This window comes from Sprattus sprattus (genome assembly GCF_963457725.1).
Source record: "Sprattus sprattus genome assembly, chromosome: 19".
NCBI lineage: Eukaryota > Metazoa > Chordata > Actinopteri > Clupeiformes > Clupeidae > Sprattus > Sprattus sprattus.
Window position 1 is genome coordinate 25897552 of NC_137917.1, and position 16990 is coordinate 25914541.

At 44.6% G+C, this 16990-nt stretch overlaps 2 protein-coding genes across 2 annotated transcripts in view; one reads left to right on the forward strand and one right to left on the reverse strand.

Annotated features, from left to right (window-relative positions):
• Positions 1-348: 348 nt before the first annotated feature.
• On the forward strand, positions 349-4528 carry dcstamp (dendrocyte expressed seven transmembrane protein; the record flags this gene model as incomplete). Its single annotated transcript, XM_080858122.1, is given in 8 exon segments — positions 349-391; positions 1402-1471; positions 1473-1486; positions 1992-1999; positions 2001-2024; positions 2028-3086; positions 3702-4031; positions 4466-4528. Coding segments are annotated over 8 exon segments (1611 nt in total).
• Positions 4529-7025: 2497 nt separating this feature from the next.
• dpys (dihydropyrimidinase) overlaps positions 7026-16990 on the reverse strand; it is a gene marked incomplete at both ends in the record, with an annotated part of 19571 nt that continues 9606 nt past the window's right edge. Inside the window, 5 exons of the mRNA XM_080857704.1 lie at positions 7026-7103; positions 8153-8360; positions 14515-14657; positions 15108-15249; positions 15663-15819. Coding sequence (XP_080713830.1) covers positions 7026-7103; positions 8153-8360; positions 14515-14657; positions 15108-15249; positions 15663-15819 — 728 coding nt within the window. The remainder of the gene's footprint in view (positions 7104-8152; positions 8361-14514; positions 14658-15107; positions 15250-15662; positions 15820-16990) is intronic.

Here is a 16990-nt window from a genome sequence, read left to right on the forward strand (position 1 = left end):
GAGACATTATTCCTTTTCCAAATTATTATATATTTTAGTGTTAATTTTATATCTTGTTGCTGTAACAAGCTATATATTTCCTTTCTGAATTCAATTGTATATACTAGGTGTCCAATTTCCTGGGATTTGAATCAAATGAATAGCATTAATAGACAAAATATACATGAAGAACTTTCTGGAACAGGGATAATGTCTCTAACGGATGGCAAAGACGTGTAACAGACCCTTTTTGAATGCCTTCTCTCTTTTTTTCTGGTGCAATGTGTTCATGCCAAGGCTATGTCTTGGTGAAGTATGGTTGAGTACAGAGATTTATGTAAGTTATTTTTCAAATTAAAAGAATAAAAAATGGATATTACACTGACCCAGTGTCCCAATCCTGTGTCAGAGAGTAAGCACGTTTCCTCTGTTTGAATGGATGACTATGCCGACTTCACACCACATCCTGTCTTCTAACTCAAGATGGTCACACTTCTAGAGTATAATCAAGTCGTTTTATCCCAACGTACAAACCTCACTGTAACTGTGCCAATGAAGAACTCCCAAGTTCTCACCATCAATCAATTTTTTTCAATCAATTTGTTTATTTGATCAAGAGGGACAGTGTACTTTCATGTAATCATGGAACATTAAAATGTAAATGCACCCAATTATAGCCAAAAGGCTAGTTTCCATTGGCAGTCTCCATCACCGTCTTGAACTTGAGAGTAGCACACTTTGCATTTTACAGGTTTGTTCTGAAAAGTGCAGTTTAGCCTCAATCCACCCCCTAACAGCCATAGTGAGCTGATCACACATACCATAATATTTCCAGGTCACGCTCTAGAATATAAAATAAACCACTTCACACTGGAGAGTTCCTCTCAAAACAACGGTGGCTTGAGGTATTGAATGCACACAACCTTATCCTTTTATTGTGAATAAAGAAATTATGTGGTATATAACCCCATTTAATGGTTGTCTTTGGGACATGACATGTAAACTGATCACCAAATCATAGCATTGCATGTCGTCAGTCCCCAAAGTCGTCAAATCCACAATCCTCTGTCACAAACCGAAAGAGAACAAGAGATGAATGTAAACAAAGAAGGAACACGTACCCCACGATCCTTCCCTTCAAAAAAAGAGAAACAACAAACTGCTTCCTTAATACAGGGCAGATGACAGAGCCGTCACAACACCCTACCCTACAACAACGACTCTACTGTATTTCATTCCACACACCCCAATGGCACCTTGAACCAATGTCAGTGTAACTATTTTCACACACTCGACGACACGTGCGCTTTATTCTCTCGAGTGTCATCTCTGAAACCTCTCTCGTGCATTGCACGTGAACGTTCCTCAGCGGTGTGGTTTTACATTTGCGCCATAGCTCATCATGCCCGTGATGAGTGTGAGTGTGGGTTTTTATTTTCCGGAGAAGTCGAAAAACAGCACAACACTTCTGCTTACTGCATTTTGACACAGAGGAGGACACCAGAAGGTAAACAGGTTTTCTGCTCCATTTAGAACCGTGCTTTTCTGGCTAGAAATTCTAGGATTCATTACCTCACTGATATAATATAATATACAGTATATACTAATATAGGGGGGGGGGCGACGACAATGGTACAGGAGGTAGAGAAGTTGATTAGTAATCAGAAGGTTGCTAGTTCGATTCCCTGTCGAAGCGTCCTTGAGCAAGAAACTGAACCCCTAATAGCTCCTGATGTGCAGTGTGCCATCTGTAAATGTGTATACATGTGTGAGTCACTTTGGATAAAAGCGTCTGCTAAATGACTAAATATAATATGTTTCTTTATGACTGATTCTGTCGATTCATCTTCAAAACCGGGAAGTTGAGAGCAGAAATGTTATAGTATCTTTCTCATATCTTTCTCTCTCTCTTAATTTCTCCCTTCACTCAGTTCTTACCTGTAAAATGAAGTATTTATTGTAAATTAGGACAATATGTCCTTTAACTCATTTTCTTTTTCTTGGATGTGGAGATGAAACCAAAAAACTATTTGTTATCACCACTATAGATCATGAGAATGAAGATCACTGGTGCTCAGCTGAAGGGGACCGTGCGTCAGGTCTGGTCTGTGTTTGTCCATCTTTTCACTGCAGACGCCCCTGACAGCTGGAGGAACCAGGTGCTCCTCTCTGCCTTCTGTCTCGCATTGAGTGTCCTGCTCTCCTGTCTGCTCCTCCTGGGTCTGCGCTACTCTCTGAAGTACGAGACTGCGGTGTCTGCCGGCGTGGCAGTCGCTTTCTGTGCCTGTTCTACCATAGCCTTGTCCCTGTCTCAGAACGTCCGCTGCTTTGCCGTGCTGGTTCTCATCTCCTGCGGGCTGAAGCAGACCAGGAACCTGCTCACCGCCGCCGGAACCAGCCTGGTGGTCCTGTGGAATGTTCGGAACACGCTGGAGAACCTCAGGGGCCTGGCCAAGAGCCTGCTATGCAACCTGGAGGCCAAGAAAGTTCTGGTGGACCTGGCTCCGCTCAGCAACTATGTCCAGATGCTGCGCTGGGTGGGGGGGCAGCTCTCGCACTTCACGGACTTCGGCGCCGGGGAGCTTAGGTCGGAGTTCAATCTCAGTGCCTCCGTCGACTCGGTGGTGTTCAAGCAAAAGCTGTCCGAGGCCAAGCAGGTCCTGAACCAGACTGCTGTGTCCGCCCTGGCCGCCATGAACACAACCTCCTCCGTGGCACAGAAGCTGCTGCCAGCGCTGGGCATCCTCCTGCTTGTGCTCCTCACTGCCCGCTACGTGAAGAAATACCGCACGGACAGGGGCTTTCAGAACATCTTCGTCACCGACGCCCTTCTGCGCTACGATGAGCAGCAAAGGGCCCAGGGCAAGCCCTCAGTTTTCCCACTGACTGAAAAAGAGAAGAAGCGCTACATCACCATTCCATCCTCCCGGCCCTCGGCGAAGGAGGGGAAGGCCATGATTAAATTTGGCATCCCGGTTCTCACCAACCTGCTCATCTGGCTGTTCTTCATTGGCATCGACACGCTGGTGTATTGGCTCATCGGAGCGCTTCGCACACGACTAGAGGAACTAGAACCGTTTCAGATCCCTGTGATCATGCATCTAAAGGTACGTGCAGAAGGAAAGGTTATGAATGTAACCAGGAATCCACCTCATTTTCCCTCTGGTGGGTCTGCTGGAAGACATGTCCAAGGTGTAAGAGGGTGTGTCTGAGCCATTCAGGCCATTGCAGTCACAAAGGATCCATAGGCAGACACTATGACAGGGTACACATGAAACCAGAGCATCATTCAGAATACGACGACTTCACCAGGTGGACAAGCTATGTAATGTGACCAAAAAACAAAATGCCCACAATTATGCAAATACTACTACACATGAACATCATTCACAAAGCGTCTTTGGGTACTTAGAAAATCGCTATGTAAGTGTAAGGTATTATTATTTTTATAATAATAATTATTATTAGTAGTAGTATTATAATTATTATTATTACTACCATTATTGTTGTTATATTATATAATAATATAAATATAATTATTTTTAATAATAATAATAGGAGGACTGAAGTGGAGAAGCTATGTAATGTGACCAAAATACAAAGCTCCCACCATTATACCACCACAGCACCCCCTTCATGTTTGGATGAATATAGAGCTGGGTATCTCAGTCAAGAATGATCATCATTCTTCCACAATGACATGGCATTCTTCTGTCTTTCAGGAGGACAAGACTGTCATAGGGATCCCAACCAGTGTGGACCGAGAGAGACGGAACTACTCTTACAACCTGACCCTCTTTGAGAAGAAGTGCCTGCCGGAGCCTCGTCTCATGGTCCACTCCGCAGTGCCCCTGTTAGTCCTCCTGACTCTACTGACGTGCCTCAGTCTGCTCTCCGCTAAACTCACCCAGCTCAGGCTGCTCGTGTCCGAGCGCTTCTTCTCCGAGGACGCAGCGGAGCGGGCCCGACACCTGCACCAGAAGATCCTGAGGAAAAGGGCCAAGTGGAAGGTGGGGAACTTGAAAGGAGAGTTGGCGACGCTGGTCAAACAGGTTTGTTAAATATATAAATATATACGTACAGTATATCTCTATTTTTCCAGGGTTTTTTTCAAACTTGAAAGGAGAGTTGGCGACTCTGGTCAAACAGGTTTGTTAAATATTTAAATATATATACGTATATCTCTATTTTCCAGTTTTTTTTTCTCCAGTTGGGCATTACAGAAGTCCTACAGATTTGAATATAGTAATATTTGAATATTGGCCTGTTTACGAGTCAGGGGAGGTTCTGAAACAGCATTTGAGAAATAGAGTAATATTTCTTTGTGCAAATAGAAAAGCAAGCAATGGGATCTGTGGTGCTCCTACCACACGTGATGAACTATGACATCATATCAGTTAACCCCTTCCTCTTGTTCACTGCTAATGGTTGAGACGCATGCCCTTATATGGTCGGCTCATTTCCTCTCTGCTCTTCCTTCTCACAGGCACAGTTTTGGTGTCCGATCTTATTTGCACGTCGCCAAGACAACCATGAACCTCTAACCTGACCTGGTCTGATGAAAGCTAAATGTGATTATGTGTGGTGGATGCATTTGCTACATAAGACTACAGCAACAACATCAATACAGATAGATTCCTTTTTGTTTGTACCTTTTTATGTCTTTATTACAGAGTTTGTTGTTTGTTTTATTTTTCAGTATGTAAAGCGCCTTTGAGAACTTTGAAAAGTGCTGTATAAATGTGATGTATTATTATTATTATTATTATTAGACTAACGCCATAAATATTCCTGGGTGAATGTTGCAACTTGTTGGTGGTTGGAAATGTCTTGTGAAATCAAAGAAAAAGTGAAGTTGAAAGCAGAAGCTCTGTGTCAGACAGATATGAATTTATTTTTACTTCAAATGTGTACTTTTACAGTTATAATGTAGAAGTAACTGTTAGCCACAATGACTTCTGATGATCTCAAATGCTGAGTGCATGGAGTGCAATGGCCTTTTTATGTGCCTTCAACCTGCACTGATTTCTGGACGTCGGCAAGACAACCATGAACCATGAACTGATTTCGTATTGACAAATCTCTCCCTCTCTCTCTCTCCTCTCTCTCTCTCTCTCCTCTCTCTCTGTTTGTGTGATTATGGACCAAATCCAGAAACAGACCCTTATCTGCATGATTATGAAACATTTGGCTGGTTAAAGTTACACCCAACAGTTGCTGTTCTCTGTACTGCACAACAGGAGCAGAGTTAAATACAGTGACTGCAGCCTACCTTTAACTCTGTCTCTCACTAGGAATCTTACTGCACAACAGGAGCAGAGTTAAATACAGTGACTGCCGCCTACCTTTAACACTGTCTCTCACTAGGAATATTACCACACAGCAAGATGCATTTGTAATACATTATGGACCTACAAGCTTTTAATATATATTCTTACTGACACCTAAATACTATTTTCTACTATTTTTACTATGAATCTTTATTTATATTATAATAAATCCATTTGCATTGTATGTGAGTGTTTATGTGTATCATTCCCTGCATCAGCATAAGAAGTAAATCTCAGCGTCCTCACAGCTAGAGATTAAACTGTTGACAGTTTCCCCCCGTGAAGAATGGTCTTCATTTTCTTAGAAACTTACACTGCAACATTTATGATGACCACGCCATTTGCAAAGCAGGAGTATGGATCTCCGAAATGCAAATAAGCGGAACACAAATTGAATTATTCCAACGTCATGCAGCACGGTCTGCCTATAGGTCAGTCTAATATTGTGCCACACGAATGGCAAGCAATTTCACATGGCAGCTTACTGTACATCTCACTGCTTCGTTGGCACACACTTCAGCAGAGTGCCCTATTCAGAATACTGCCGTGCAGGCACATTAAGAGCTGGATGAGTTTCATTTCATAGACAAGATCATTCACTTGAGGCTCGTGGAGACACACTTACATTTATTTCCTTTTTTTTCAAAATGTCGTGTGCTGTAAAATTGAGGTTTGATCACGTCCATCGTTACTCTAACTGTAAAAGGTAGGTCTAATTATCAGCAACGGAACTATTCAGATTAAAGGCTTATTTCGCCTATGGGACAGAAATATGCACTGAGTGGTAAATAATATATCAATATCAACTTTTTACAATGAATCAATCACCATCTTTGCAAAATCACTAATACCAATGAACCTGACTCCATTAAATTAGATTGTTATTTGTAACATTACTTTGCCCTGCGCAACATTTAGCTAAATATGAAATAAGTAAGGCATTGCACAAAAGGCTCTGGTCAGAGACACAATCATTTGCAGATGCATGAGACTGTCATGAATTGTATTGGATAAAACAACAAAAAATTCTGCTTAACCTAAACATAAAAAAAATGTCCACAGCAAACATGATCATAATTACTTTTATTTGTACACAGCACTTTAATGGATATTTACTGTACATTTTGCTTATGAAGGTAGGTCGGCATTTAACTTTTTATACAATCTATTCAGTCAGCTTTGAAGAATACATGTGTGTTTCCTTTGGTTCAATCTATTCAAGATTGCAGTCTGTGCAGCAATCTCTTCTCTTCTTTGCAGTCGCCATCTCAATCCTTTAGATCTGAAATGCACAGAAAAAAAACACGTCCAGTTCTATACATGTACCGACATGCATACATTATCTTTCAATGGGTTACATTTGTGACGACTCACGACTCGTTTCAGCGAAAAAAGACATAGCATATGACAGCACTCCAAACTAAAGGTGACAGCTCTGCTAAATGTTAGCATGCCAGCGTGAGAGCCAAGATGTCACCTCTGCTAAATGCTGGCATGCCAGCGTGAGAACCAAGATGTCACCTCTGCTAAATGCTAGCATGCCAGGGTGAGAGCCAAGATGTCACCTCTAATATCAGACAGCGCATGTCATGACTTTGGAGTCCATTCTGACAGCTCGGACATCAGCCCAGACTGTGCTGATGAGGAGTTACTCTTTTGTGTTAAGGAGCATGCCAGACACTTCACCTAGTACTTCACCTGTAGTGCGTTTCCTCTTCAGGGATTGCCATTGGGTGCTAAAGATATGACTTTTCCATCGTAGGGCTTCCTGCTCACTGCACAAGGGATTCCCACCTGAGGAGAAAGTAAAAATAATAATAAAAATAATAATACAACTTTATTTATACAGCATCTTTCATGCAAAAGAATGCAGCTCAAAGTGCTTTACAGCAAATACATTACGTGCACAAAGAAATGGTCATGCACATAAACATACAGATATAGTGCAAATTTTGCAAATTTAAAAAAAAAGTAATAAAATGCATAGCATAAGATAGAATATAAAACTCTGCAGGGATATATTTAATACAACCCCTTAATAAAGTAGATCAAAGTAAGACAGAAAATCTTTAAATTGAAGAATTCCCATGTTGTACCTGGCCCCTGTCACAGAGGACAGATGTTTTTTTTTTTTTTTCGTTGTTATAAATATTCCTATTTTCAAATATGTTTTGTAAGTCACTTTGGACCAAAAAGGGGTCTAGCAAATACTATATCTGTAACAGGACAGGTCTTTACATGATGGACATGCCACTGGATTTCATTTAGTTTCAGGAAACAGAGAATCTACTGACCTCCTCTCTCTGTCTCACCCTCTTGTACACAAACTCTCACACACACACACACACACACACACACACACACACTCACACACACACACTCACACACACACTCACACACACACACTCACACACACACTCTGACCACTGGATTTAATTTAGTTTCAGGAAACAGAGAATCTACTGACCTCCTCTCTCTATCTCACCCTCTTGTACACAAACTCTCTCACACACACACACACACACACACACACACACACTCACACACACACACTCACACACACACTCACACACACACACACACACACACACTCACACACACACACTCACACACACACACACACACACACACTCACACACACACTCACACACACACACTCACACACACACTCTGACCACTGGATTTAATTTAGTTTCAGGAAACAGAGAATCTACTGACCTCCTCTCTCTATCTCACCCTCTTGTACACAAACTCTCTCACACACACACACACACACACACACACACACACACACACTGACCACTGGATTTCATTTAGTTTCAGGCAACAGAGAATCTACTGACCTCCTCTCTCTGTTTCACCCTCTTGTACACAAACTCGGCGTAGGGTTTTCGGGGGATGAAGCGTCCCTCTCCTGGACTGGCCAGCATGTTCCCGTTCTCATACACCACCCTCCCCCTGGAGATGGTCACCACGGTGACACCGTGACACACCATGCCCTCAAATATGTTGTAGTCCACGGCCTGGTGGTGAGTCTTGGCCGAAATAGTCCTGGAAGGCAAAAGGCTGGGCTTGAGCAACCACAGACAACAGCAACAAGGATGCATCAGAGTCCCTCTAAGGTCTAAGGCCAGGGTTCCACTAAGGTTTAAGGCCTAACCCTTTAAGGCAGGGGTGTCAAACTCAAATACACTCAAATACTCAGAGGGCCGAAATAAAAAAAAATGGGTGTAAGTCGAGGGCCGGACAGTGGGGCAAGCGCTCCCTAAATTGACGTATGCTACCAACGCGGGGACAGTGCATTGTGGGACTTGCAGTATTTGTGGTGTGTTCGCCATACCAGTGGCCGTGGCAGACAAGCTCTGATAGATAAATAGATGGATACTTTATTAATCCTGAGGGAAAATTAGGCAAATCAAATAAATTCAAATCATTCAAATCAATGGAAATGGTCTAAGGTCTAAGGCCAGAGTCCCTCTAAGGCAGTGGGTCCGCTGCCCCCTGGTGGTCTGTATATATGTATGTGTGGGGGAACAGGGCGTGACGGCGGTGGTCACAAACACGCAGGCATGTGACCGCGCAGGCACATCAGTGGGCCGCAAATTACTTTCTAGTCAGAATGGTGGTCCCTGGGACAGAACCCGTTGAAAACCCCTGCTCTAAGGTCTAAGGCCAGGCCTCGGCTAAAATATTGTTCGCTTCAGGCTGACCCTGACGGTGCGAACATGCTTCACAAACTCAGAGGAAAGTGTTTTTATTTTTTTTACCGTTGCATTAAAAGTGTTGAGCAAGCCTTTTTCAGACGTGCTGCATCAGCACAGATATGTGAATAAAACAAAACAAACAAATAAACAAACTGCTGCAGCAACACTGCCCCTCAGCAGAAGACGCCCGCCTCAGGGGGAGCATAACACATAAAAATGATAGTTTCATTCCAAAATGACAGGAATCAATTTTACATTTTCATTAAGAAATGCAGAGATGGAAAAATCTTACAGACGGTAAATGTCAGCAAATGCCCAATCTTCACCTCTGAGATAAGCTCCTCAGCCAAAGAATGCGCCATTATATATAACAGCATGCTGTTTTATGCTAGCAAAATTTTGATATGTGATATGTTTTTATCAAAGGGCCATTAGGCTTTACTTAAAGAGAAGATAAGTATGGCATAGGTAATGGCCATACGTACAGTAGCATTCTCAAGTCATCTTGAACATTCTTATATAAGACTTCAATCCACATTATTACGAGCCTTCGGGTCTCGTGGAGAGGGAAAAAGCTAATTTTCCTCTAAAGCTCACTAGGCTCCAAAAATCAAAGCAAAAATCGTCCTCCATTACATAACTCTGCAATGCAAGAAGGGCCCTGGGTCCCACACGCAGTCATTACCAAACGGGTGGCCAATTAGGTGTGCCGAGCCGTGCCTGGACTCATTACCAGCCTCATCAAACGGCAAAGCGCGGTAACCACGGTAACCGTACACTACAGGGCCAAATGACCCACCCAATGGGATCGACAACACGGCACGACCCTGGTGTCTGGCCGTTCCCCCTGACTCACCCCGAGAGAGAGAGAGCATCCTGAGACTCTACCCTTCAAATCAGAAAGAAAAAAAAAAAAAAAGCACACGGCGTGGAGGAGAGGGATTGTTCAGCGGACTGTGCCTTCCTCTCGAGTCTCTGGCATGAGAGCCAGGATCCCATTGGCGTGGGTGCAGAGGGGGGCAGAGTGAGCTGGCCGTCCCCCTGTGCCTGGCCCACGTCACTGGCCTCAGCGGAGGGGCGCTGCGCCGCGCCTGGAGGGATTCAGCCCAGACTCAGTGGCAGCAGAGGAAGCAGTGAGACTCAGGGTTTACATAAGAGCCATGCAGTCCTAATACCCCTCTCTGTCTCACTCACTACCCCACTCCTAATACCCCTCTCTGTCTCACTCACTACCTCACTCCTAATACCCCTCTCTGTCTCACTCACTACCCCACTCCTAATACCCCTCTCTGTCTCACTCCCTCTCTGTCTCACTCCCTCCCTCACTGTCTCACTCCCTCCCTCTCTGTCTCACTGACTACCTCACTGTCTCACTCCCTCCCTCTCTGTCTCACTCCCTCCCTCACTGTCTCACTCCCTCCTTCACTGTCTCACTCCCTCTCTGTCTCACTCCCTCCCTCTCTGTCTCACTCCCTCCCTCTCTGTCTCACTCCCTCCCTCTCTGTCTCACTCCCTCCCTCTCTGTCTCACTCCCTCCCTCTCTGTCTCACTCCCTCCCTCACTGTCTCACTCCCTCCTTCACTGTCTCACTCCCTCTCTGTCTCACTCCCTCCCTCTCTGTCTCACTCCCTCCCTCACTGTCTCACTCCCTCCCTCTCTGTCTCACTCCCTCCCTCTCTGTCTCACTCCCTCCCTCACTGTCTCACTCCCTCCCTCTCTCTGTCTCACTCCCTCTCTGTCTCACTCACTCCCATTCTGTCTCACTCACTCCCTCTCTGTCTCACTCCCTCTCTGTCTCACTCCCTCTCTCTCTCTGTCTCACTCCCTCTCTGTCTCTGTCTCACTCCCTCTCTGTCTCTGTCTCACTCCCTCTCTGTCTCTGTCTCACTCCCTCTCTGTCTCTGTCTCACTCCCTCTCTGTCTCTGTGAGGGTGTGCCTGTGCATGTGCGAATGAGTGTGTGTGTGTGTGTGTTTGCACTCGCACATTCCTTCCCTTCCACAATATGTGTGTAAGTGATCCAAGTCCACATGCGTGAGAAAATGAGAAAGCATGTATTCCAACTACTTAATATAGTGTGCAAGATATTTCAGACTCTTTCTAATCCAGCACATTTCAAGAGACAATGAGTGATTGTTCATATCAGTCCACTGATGCACGACATCACCACATGACTCAGACAGTGTGAGATGGGAACATGATGCTCTATAAATTCAGCCACAAGAGCTCATTTCCATTTGAAAACGGAGTGCTGCATCATCACGTCATTCACAGGCCAAGATCACTGGCCTTAGAAGCACATACACTGAGAGGGCATTAGAAGCACATACACTGAGAGGGCATTAGAAGCACATACACTGAGAGGGCCTTAGAAGCACATACACTGAGAGGGCATTAGAAGCACATACACTGAGAGGGCATTAGAAGCACATACACTGAGAGGGCAATAGAAGCACATACACTGAGAGGGCATTAGAAGCACATACACTGAGAGGGCATTAGAAGCACATACACTGAGAGGGCATTAGAAGCACATACACTGAGAGGGCATTAGAAGCACATACACTGAGAGGGCATTAGAAGCACATACACTGAGAGGGCATTAGAAGCACATACACTGGTCTAAGAGGGCATTAGAAGCACATACACTGAGAGGGCATTAGAAGCACATACACTGAGAGGGCATTAGAAGCACATACACTGAGAGGGCATTAGAAGCACATACACTGGTCTAAGAGGGCATTAGAAGCACATACACTGAGAGGGCATTAGAAGCACATACACTGAGAGGGCATTAGAAGCACATACACTGAGAGGGCATTAGAAGCACATACACTGAGAGGGCATTAGAAGCACATACACTGGTGTGAGAGGGCATTAGAAGCACATACACTGGTCTAAGAGGGCATTAGAAGCACATACACTGAGAGGGCATTAGAAGCACATACACTGAGAGGGCATTAGAAGCACATACACTGAGAGGGCATTAGAAGCACATACACTGAGAGGGCATTAGAAGCACATACACTGAGAGGGCATTAGAAGCACATACACTGAGAGGGCATTAGAAGCACATACACTGAGAGGGCATTAGAAGCACATACACTGAGAGGGCATTAGAAGCACATACACTGAGAGGGCATTAGAAGCACATACACTGAGAGGGCATTAGAAGCACATACACTGAGAGGGCATTAGAAGCACATACACTGAGAGGGCATTAGAAGCAAATACACTGAGAGGGCATTAGAAGCACATACACTGAGAGGGCATTAGAAGCACATACACTGAGAGGGCATTAGAAGCACATACACTGAGAGGGCATTAGAAGCACATACACTGAGAGGGCATTAGAAGCACATACACTGAGAGGGCATTAGAAGCACATACACTGAGAGGGCATTAGAAGCACATACACTGAGAGGGCATTAGAAGCACATACACTGAGAGGGCAATAGAAGCACATACACTGAGAGGGCATTAGAAGCACATACACTGAGAGGGCATTAGAAGCACATACACTGAGAGGGCATTAGAAGCACATACACTGAGAGGGCATTAGAAGCACATACACTGAGAGGGCATTAGAAGCACATACACTGAGAGGGCATTAGAAGCACATACACTGAGAGGGCATTAGAAGCACATACACTGAGAGGGCATTAGAAGCACATACACTGAGAGGGCATTAGAAGCACATACACTGAGAGGGCATTAGAAGCACATACACTGAGAGGGCATTAGAAGCACATACACTGGTGTGAGAGGGCATTAGAAGCACATACACTGGTCTAAGAGGGCATTAGAAGCACATACACTGAGAGGGCATTAGAAGCACATACACTGAGAGGGCATTAGAAGCACATACACTGAGAGGGCATTAGAAGCACATACACTGGTGTGAGAGGGCAATAGAAGCACATACACTGGTGTGATAGGGCAATAGAAGCACATACACTGGTCTGATAGGGCAATAGAAGCACATACACTGGTGTGAGAGGGCAATAGAAGCACATACACTGGTGTGAGAGGGCAATAGAAGCACATACACTGGTCTGATAGGGCAATAGAAGCACATACACTGGTGTGAGAGGGCAATAGAAGCACATAAACTGGTGTGATAGGGCAATAGAAGCACATACATTGAGAGGGCAATAGAAGCACATACACTGGTGTGAGAGGGCAATAGAAGCACATACGCTGGTCTGATAGGGCAATAGAAGCACATACACTGGTGTGAGAGGGCAATAGAAGCACATACACTGGTGTGATAGGGCAATAGAAGCACATACAGTGGTGTGAGAGGGCAATAGAAGCACATACAGTGGTGTGAGAGGGCAATAGAAGCACATACACTGGTGTGAGAGGGCAATAGAAGCACATACACTGGTGTGAGAGGGCAATAGAAGCACATACACTGAGAGGGCAATAGAAGCACATACAGTGGTGTGAGAGGGCAATAGAAGCACATACACTGGTGTGAGAGGGCAATAGAAGCACATACACTGGTGTGAGAGGGCAATAGAAGCACATACACTGAGAGGGCAATAGAAGCACATACACTGGTGTGAGAGGGCAATAGAAGCACATACACTGGTGTGAGAGGGCAATAGAAGCACATACACTGAGAGGGCAATAGAAGCACATACAGTGGTGTGAGAGGGCAATAGAAGCACATACACTGGTGTGAGAGGGCAATAGAAGCACATACACTGGTGTGAGAGGGCAATAGAAGCACATAAACTGGTCTGATAGGGCAATAGAAGCACATACACTGGTGTGAGAGGGCAATAGAAGCACATAAACTGGTCTGATAGGGCAATAGAAGCACATACAGTGGTGTGAGAGGGCAATAGAAGCACATACACTGGTGTGAGAGGGCAATAGAAGCACATAAACTGGTCTGATAGGGCAATAGAAGCACATACACTGGTCTGATAGGGCAATAGAAGCACATACACTGGTGTGAGAGGGCAATAGAAGCACATAAACTGGTCTGATAGGGCAATAGAAGCACATACCCTGGTCTGAGAGGGCAATAGAAGCACATACAGTGGTGTGATAGGGCATTACTTTTGTCTTGTGGGTTTAGATGTTTCCCCTCTATGCAAATGTGTGGTGCAATCAGGACTGTGCTTTATCTGCTAGAGTTGAATTGTGTTAATTATTGTCATTTTAACCAATTACCGTGACATTCATTTACAAAATGATTGTTAAATTTAATTTAACTTAAAGACACAGATAATTATGCTATAGATATGGGAAATCTTTCATGAGACAAATATTTTCACATACATGACACTTTTGGGAAAAGGTTAACGGATGAATTAATAAATCGGTGTTCATATTGCTGAAATATTCATTTATCCAAGGAGCTTAGCGAATGAATGCTTGATAGCTTAGTGGTTATTACTAGAGATAGATGCTTTCATTCCGACTCCCCTTGAGTTATACAGAGCTACCCTGAGGAAACTACGTTCTGTATGTAATGTGATCTGTCACCTGGTGGCCTTGGGGTCCCATATGACCAGGTCTGCGTCTGAGCCCGGGGCGATCCGCCCTTTCTGGGGGTACAGGTTGAAGATCTTTGCAGCGTTGGTACTGGTTACAGCCACAAATCGATTCTCATCCATTTTCCCGCTATGCTAAGGAAAGTAAACAGAAATCAGTTCAGTCTGCCTGCCCCAACTGCTTTAATGGCCTTAAGATCAGTGTGAAAGTCCAGAGTGTGAGACACGGCCTAGATACACAAATCATGCATTTCAAGAATAGTGGAAACAGCTGCAGTCTAACATCAACATTTTGATCAGTTCTAGGGAGGTTAAAAATACAAAGTAAGCTAATTCATTCAGCGCTGTCTGAGACTGTCTGAGAGTTAGAAATATGTCAGTAATTTCCTTTTGGCATGAAATAGTCAGCCATAGAGCACAAGGAACAACGTTTTGTTGGTGAAATCTTCACACTGCATAGTCATAGCTATTAGCTAGTTTAGGTCCTTTAATTTGTGTCCGATTTTGGCCTATAACCAGTGCGTCCATCAGACAGACTTTAGTTAGACAGCCAAACGAATCACACGAGTGTGATCAAAGACTGACCACTCCTTTCTCCCAGATAACGGACATCCTGTCCTCCACGCCGTTCACTCCGTTGGGGATCTGGGTGAAGTTGTCCTTCCCAAGGGCCTTTTGGCAGATGTCGAACGTGCAGTTGTCTGTGCCGGTGACACTCAAATCATCACTGGCCGAGGACAAAAAGGGAAAAAGGTTAACGGATGACTAAATAAATCTGTGTTCATATTGCTGAAATATTCATTCATCCAAGGTGCTTAGCGAATGAATGCTTGATAGCTCGGTGGTTATTACTACAGATAGATGCTTTTATTCCGACTCCCCTTGAGTTATATACATGCATACATACGTTCCCAGTTCCTTAAAAGGTTCTTATATATACACATATATTCGTACTCAGTTCCTTATAAGGTTCTTATATATATATATTTATATACTGTATATACAGTATATATATATGCATGTACAGTATATGTTCTCAGTTCCTTAAAAGGTTCCTGTTATGTACACGTATACATACATTATCAGTTCCATAAAAGGTTCCTGTTATATAAAAAAGGTTCATAAAGTGAGTTCAGCTACTTAGCCAGCAGGTCCATCAGGTATCCTGGGGTGCTGGGGTCGGGTCTGAGGGGGGGGCCCATCACAAAGCCAGCTGCATGGGACCAGTCCTGATTCCAGTAGTGGGTACCATCTGTGCCCAGCCCCGCCGCGATGGGCTCCCCGAACACCACACGACCTGCAGACAGAACAAGAACCAGAGAATATGGGCTCCCACACGCCCTACACACACACACACACACACACACGCACACAGAACCAGAGAATATGGGCTCCCACACGCCCTACACACACCCTACACACACACACACACACCACACGCCCTGCAGACAGAACCAGAGAGAGACTATGGGCTCCCACACACCCTACACACACCCTACACACACACACACACACACACACACACACGCCCTGCACACCCTGCAGACAGAACCAGAGAGAGACTATGGGCCCAAACACCACACGCCCTGCAGACAGAACCAGAGAGAGACGTTTGGAACACACACACACACACACACACACACACACACACACACACACACACACACACACACACACACACACACACACACACACACACACACACACACACACACACACACACACACACACACACACACACACACACACACACACACACACACACACACACACACACACACACGCCCTGCACACCCTGCAGACAGAACCAGAGAGAGACTATGGGCCCAAACACCACACGCCCTGCAGACAGAACCAGAGAGAGACGTTTGGAACTCAAGCAAGAGGAACCAAATCCGTGTGGAGTGAGTGGGGCAGACATATTACCCATTTGAAAGAGAGAATAATTACATTGAATGCTTGAACGGCACATTTGTAGCACCTAAATGTGGTCTCTGGTGTATACGAGCACAGCAGACCTGAGCCAAGGAGCTATTTAGACAACCTGACCTGGCAACTAGACGGACCACAGAAGTTCAGTTACAATAGACAACCTGACCTGGCAACTAGACAGACCATAGAAGTTCAGTTACAATAGACAACCTGACCTGGTATACTAGAAAGACAACAGAAGTTCAGTTATGATAGACAACCTGACCTGGTATACTAGACGGACCATAGAAGTTCAGTTATGATAGATAACTTGACCTGGTATACTAGATGGACCATAGAAGTTCAGTTACAATAGACAACCTGACCAGGTATACTAGACGGACCATAGAAGTTCAGTTGTTTAAGACAACCTGACCTGGTAAACTTGACGGACCATAGAACTCTAGTTATTTAGACAACCTGACCTGGAATACTAGACGGACCATAGAAGTTCAGTTATTGAGACAACCTGACCTGGTATACTGTACGGACCATAG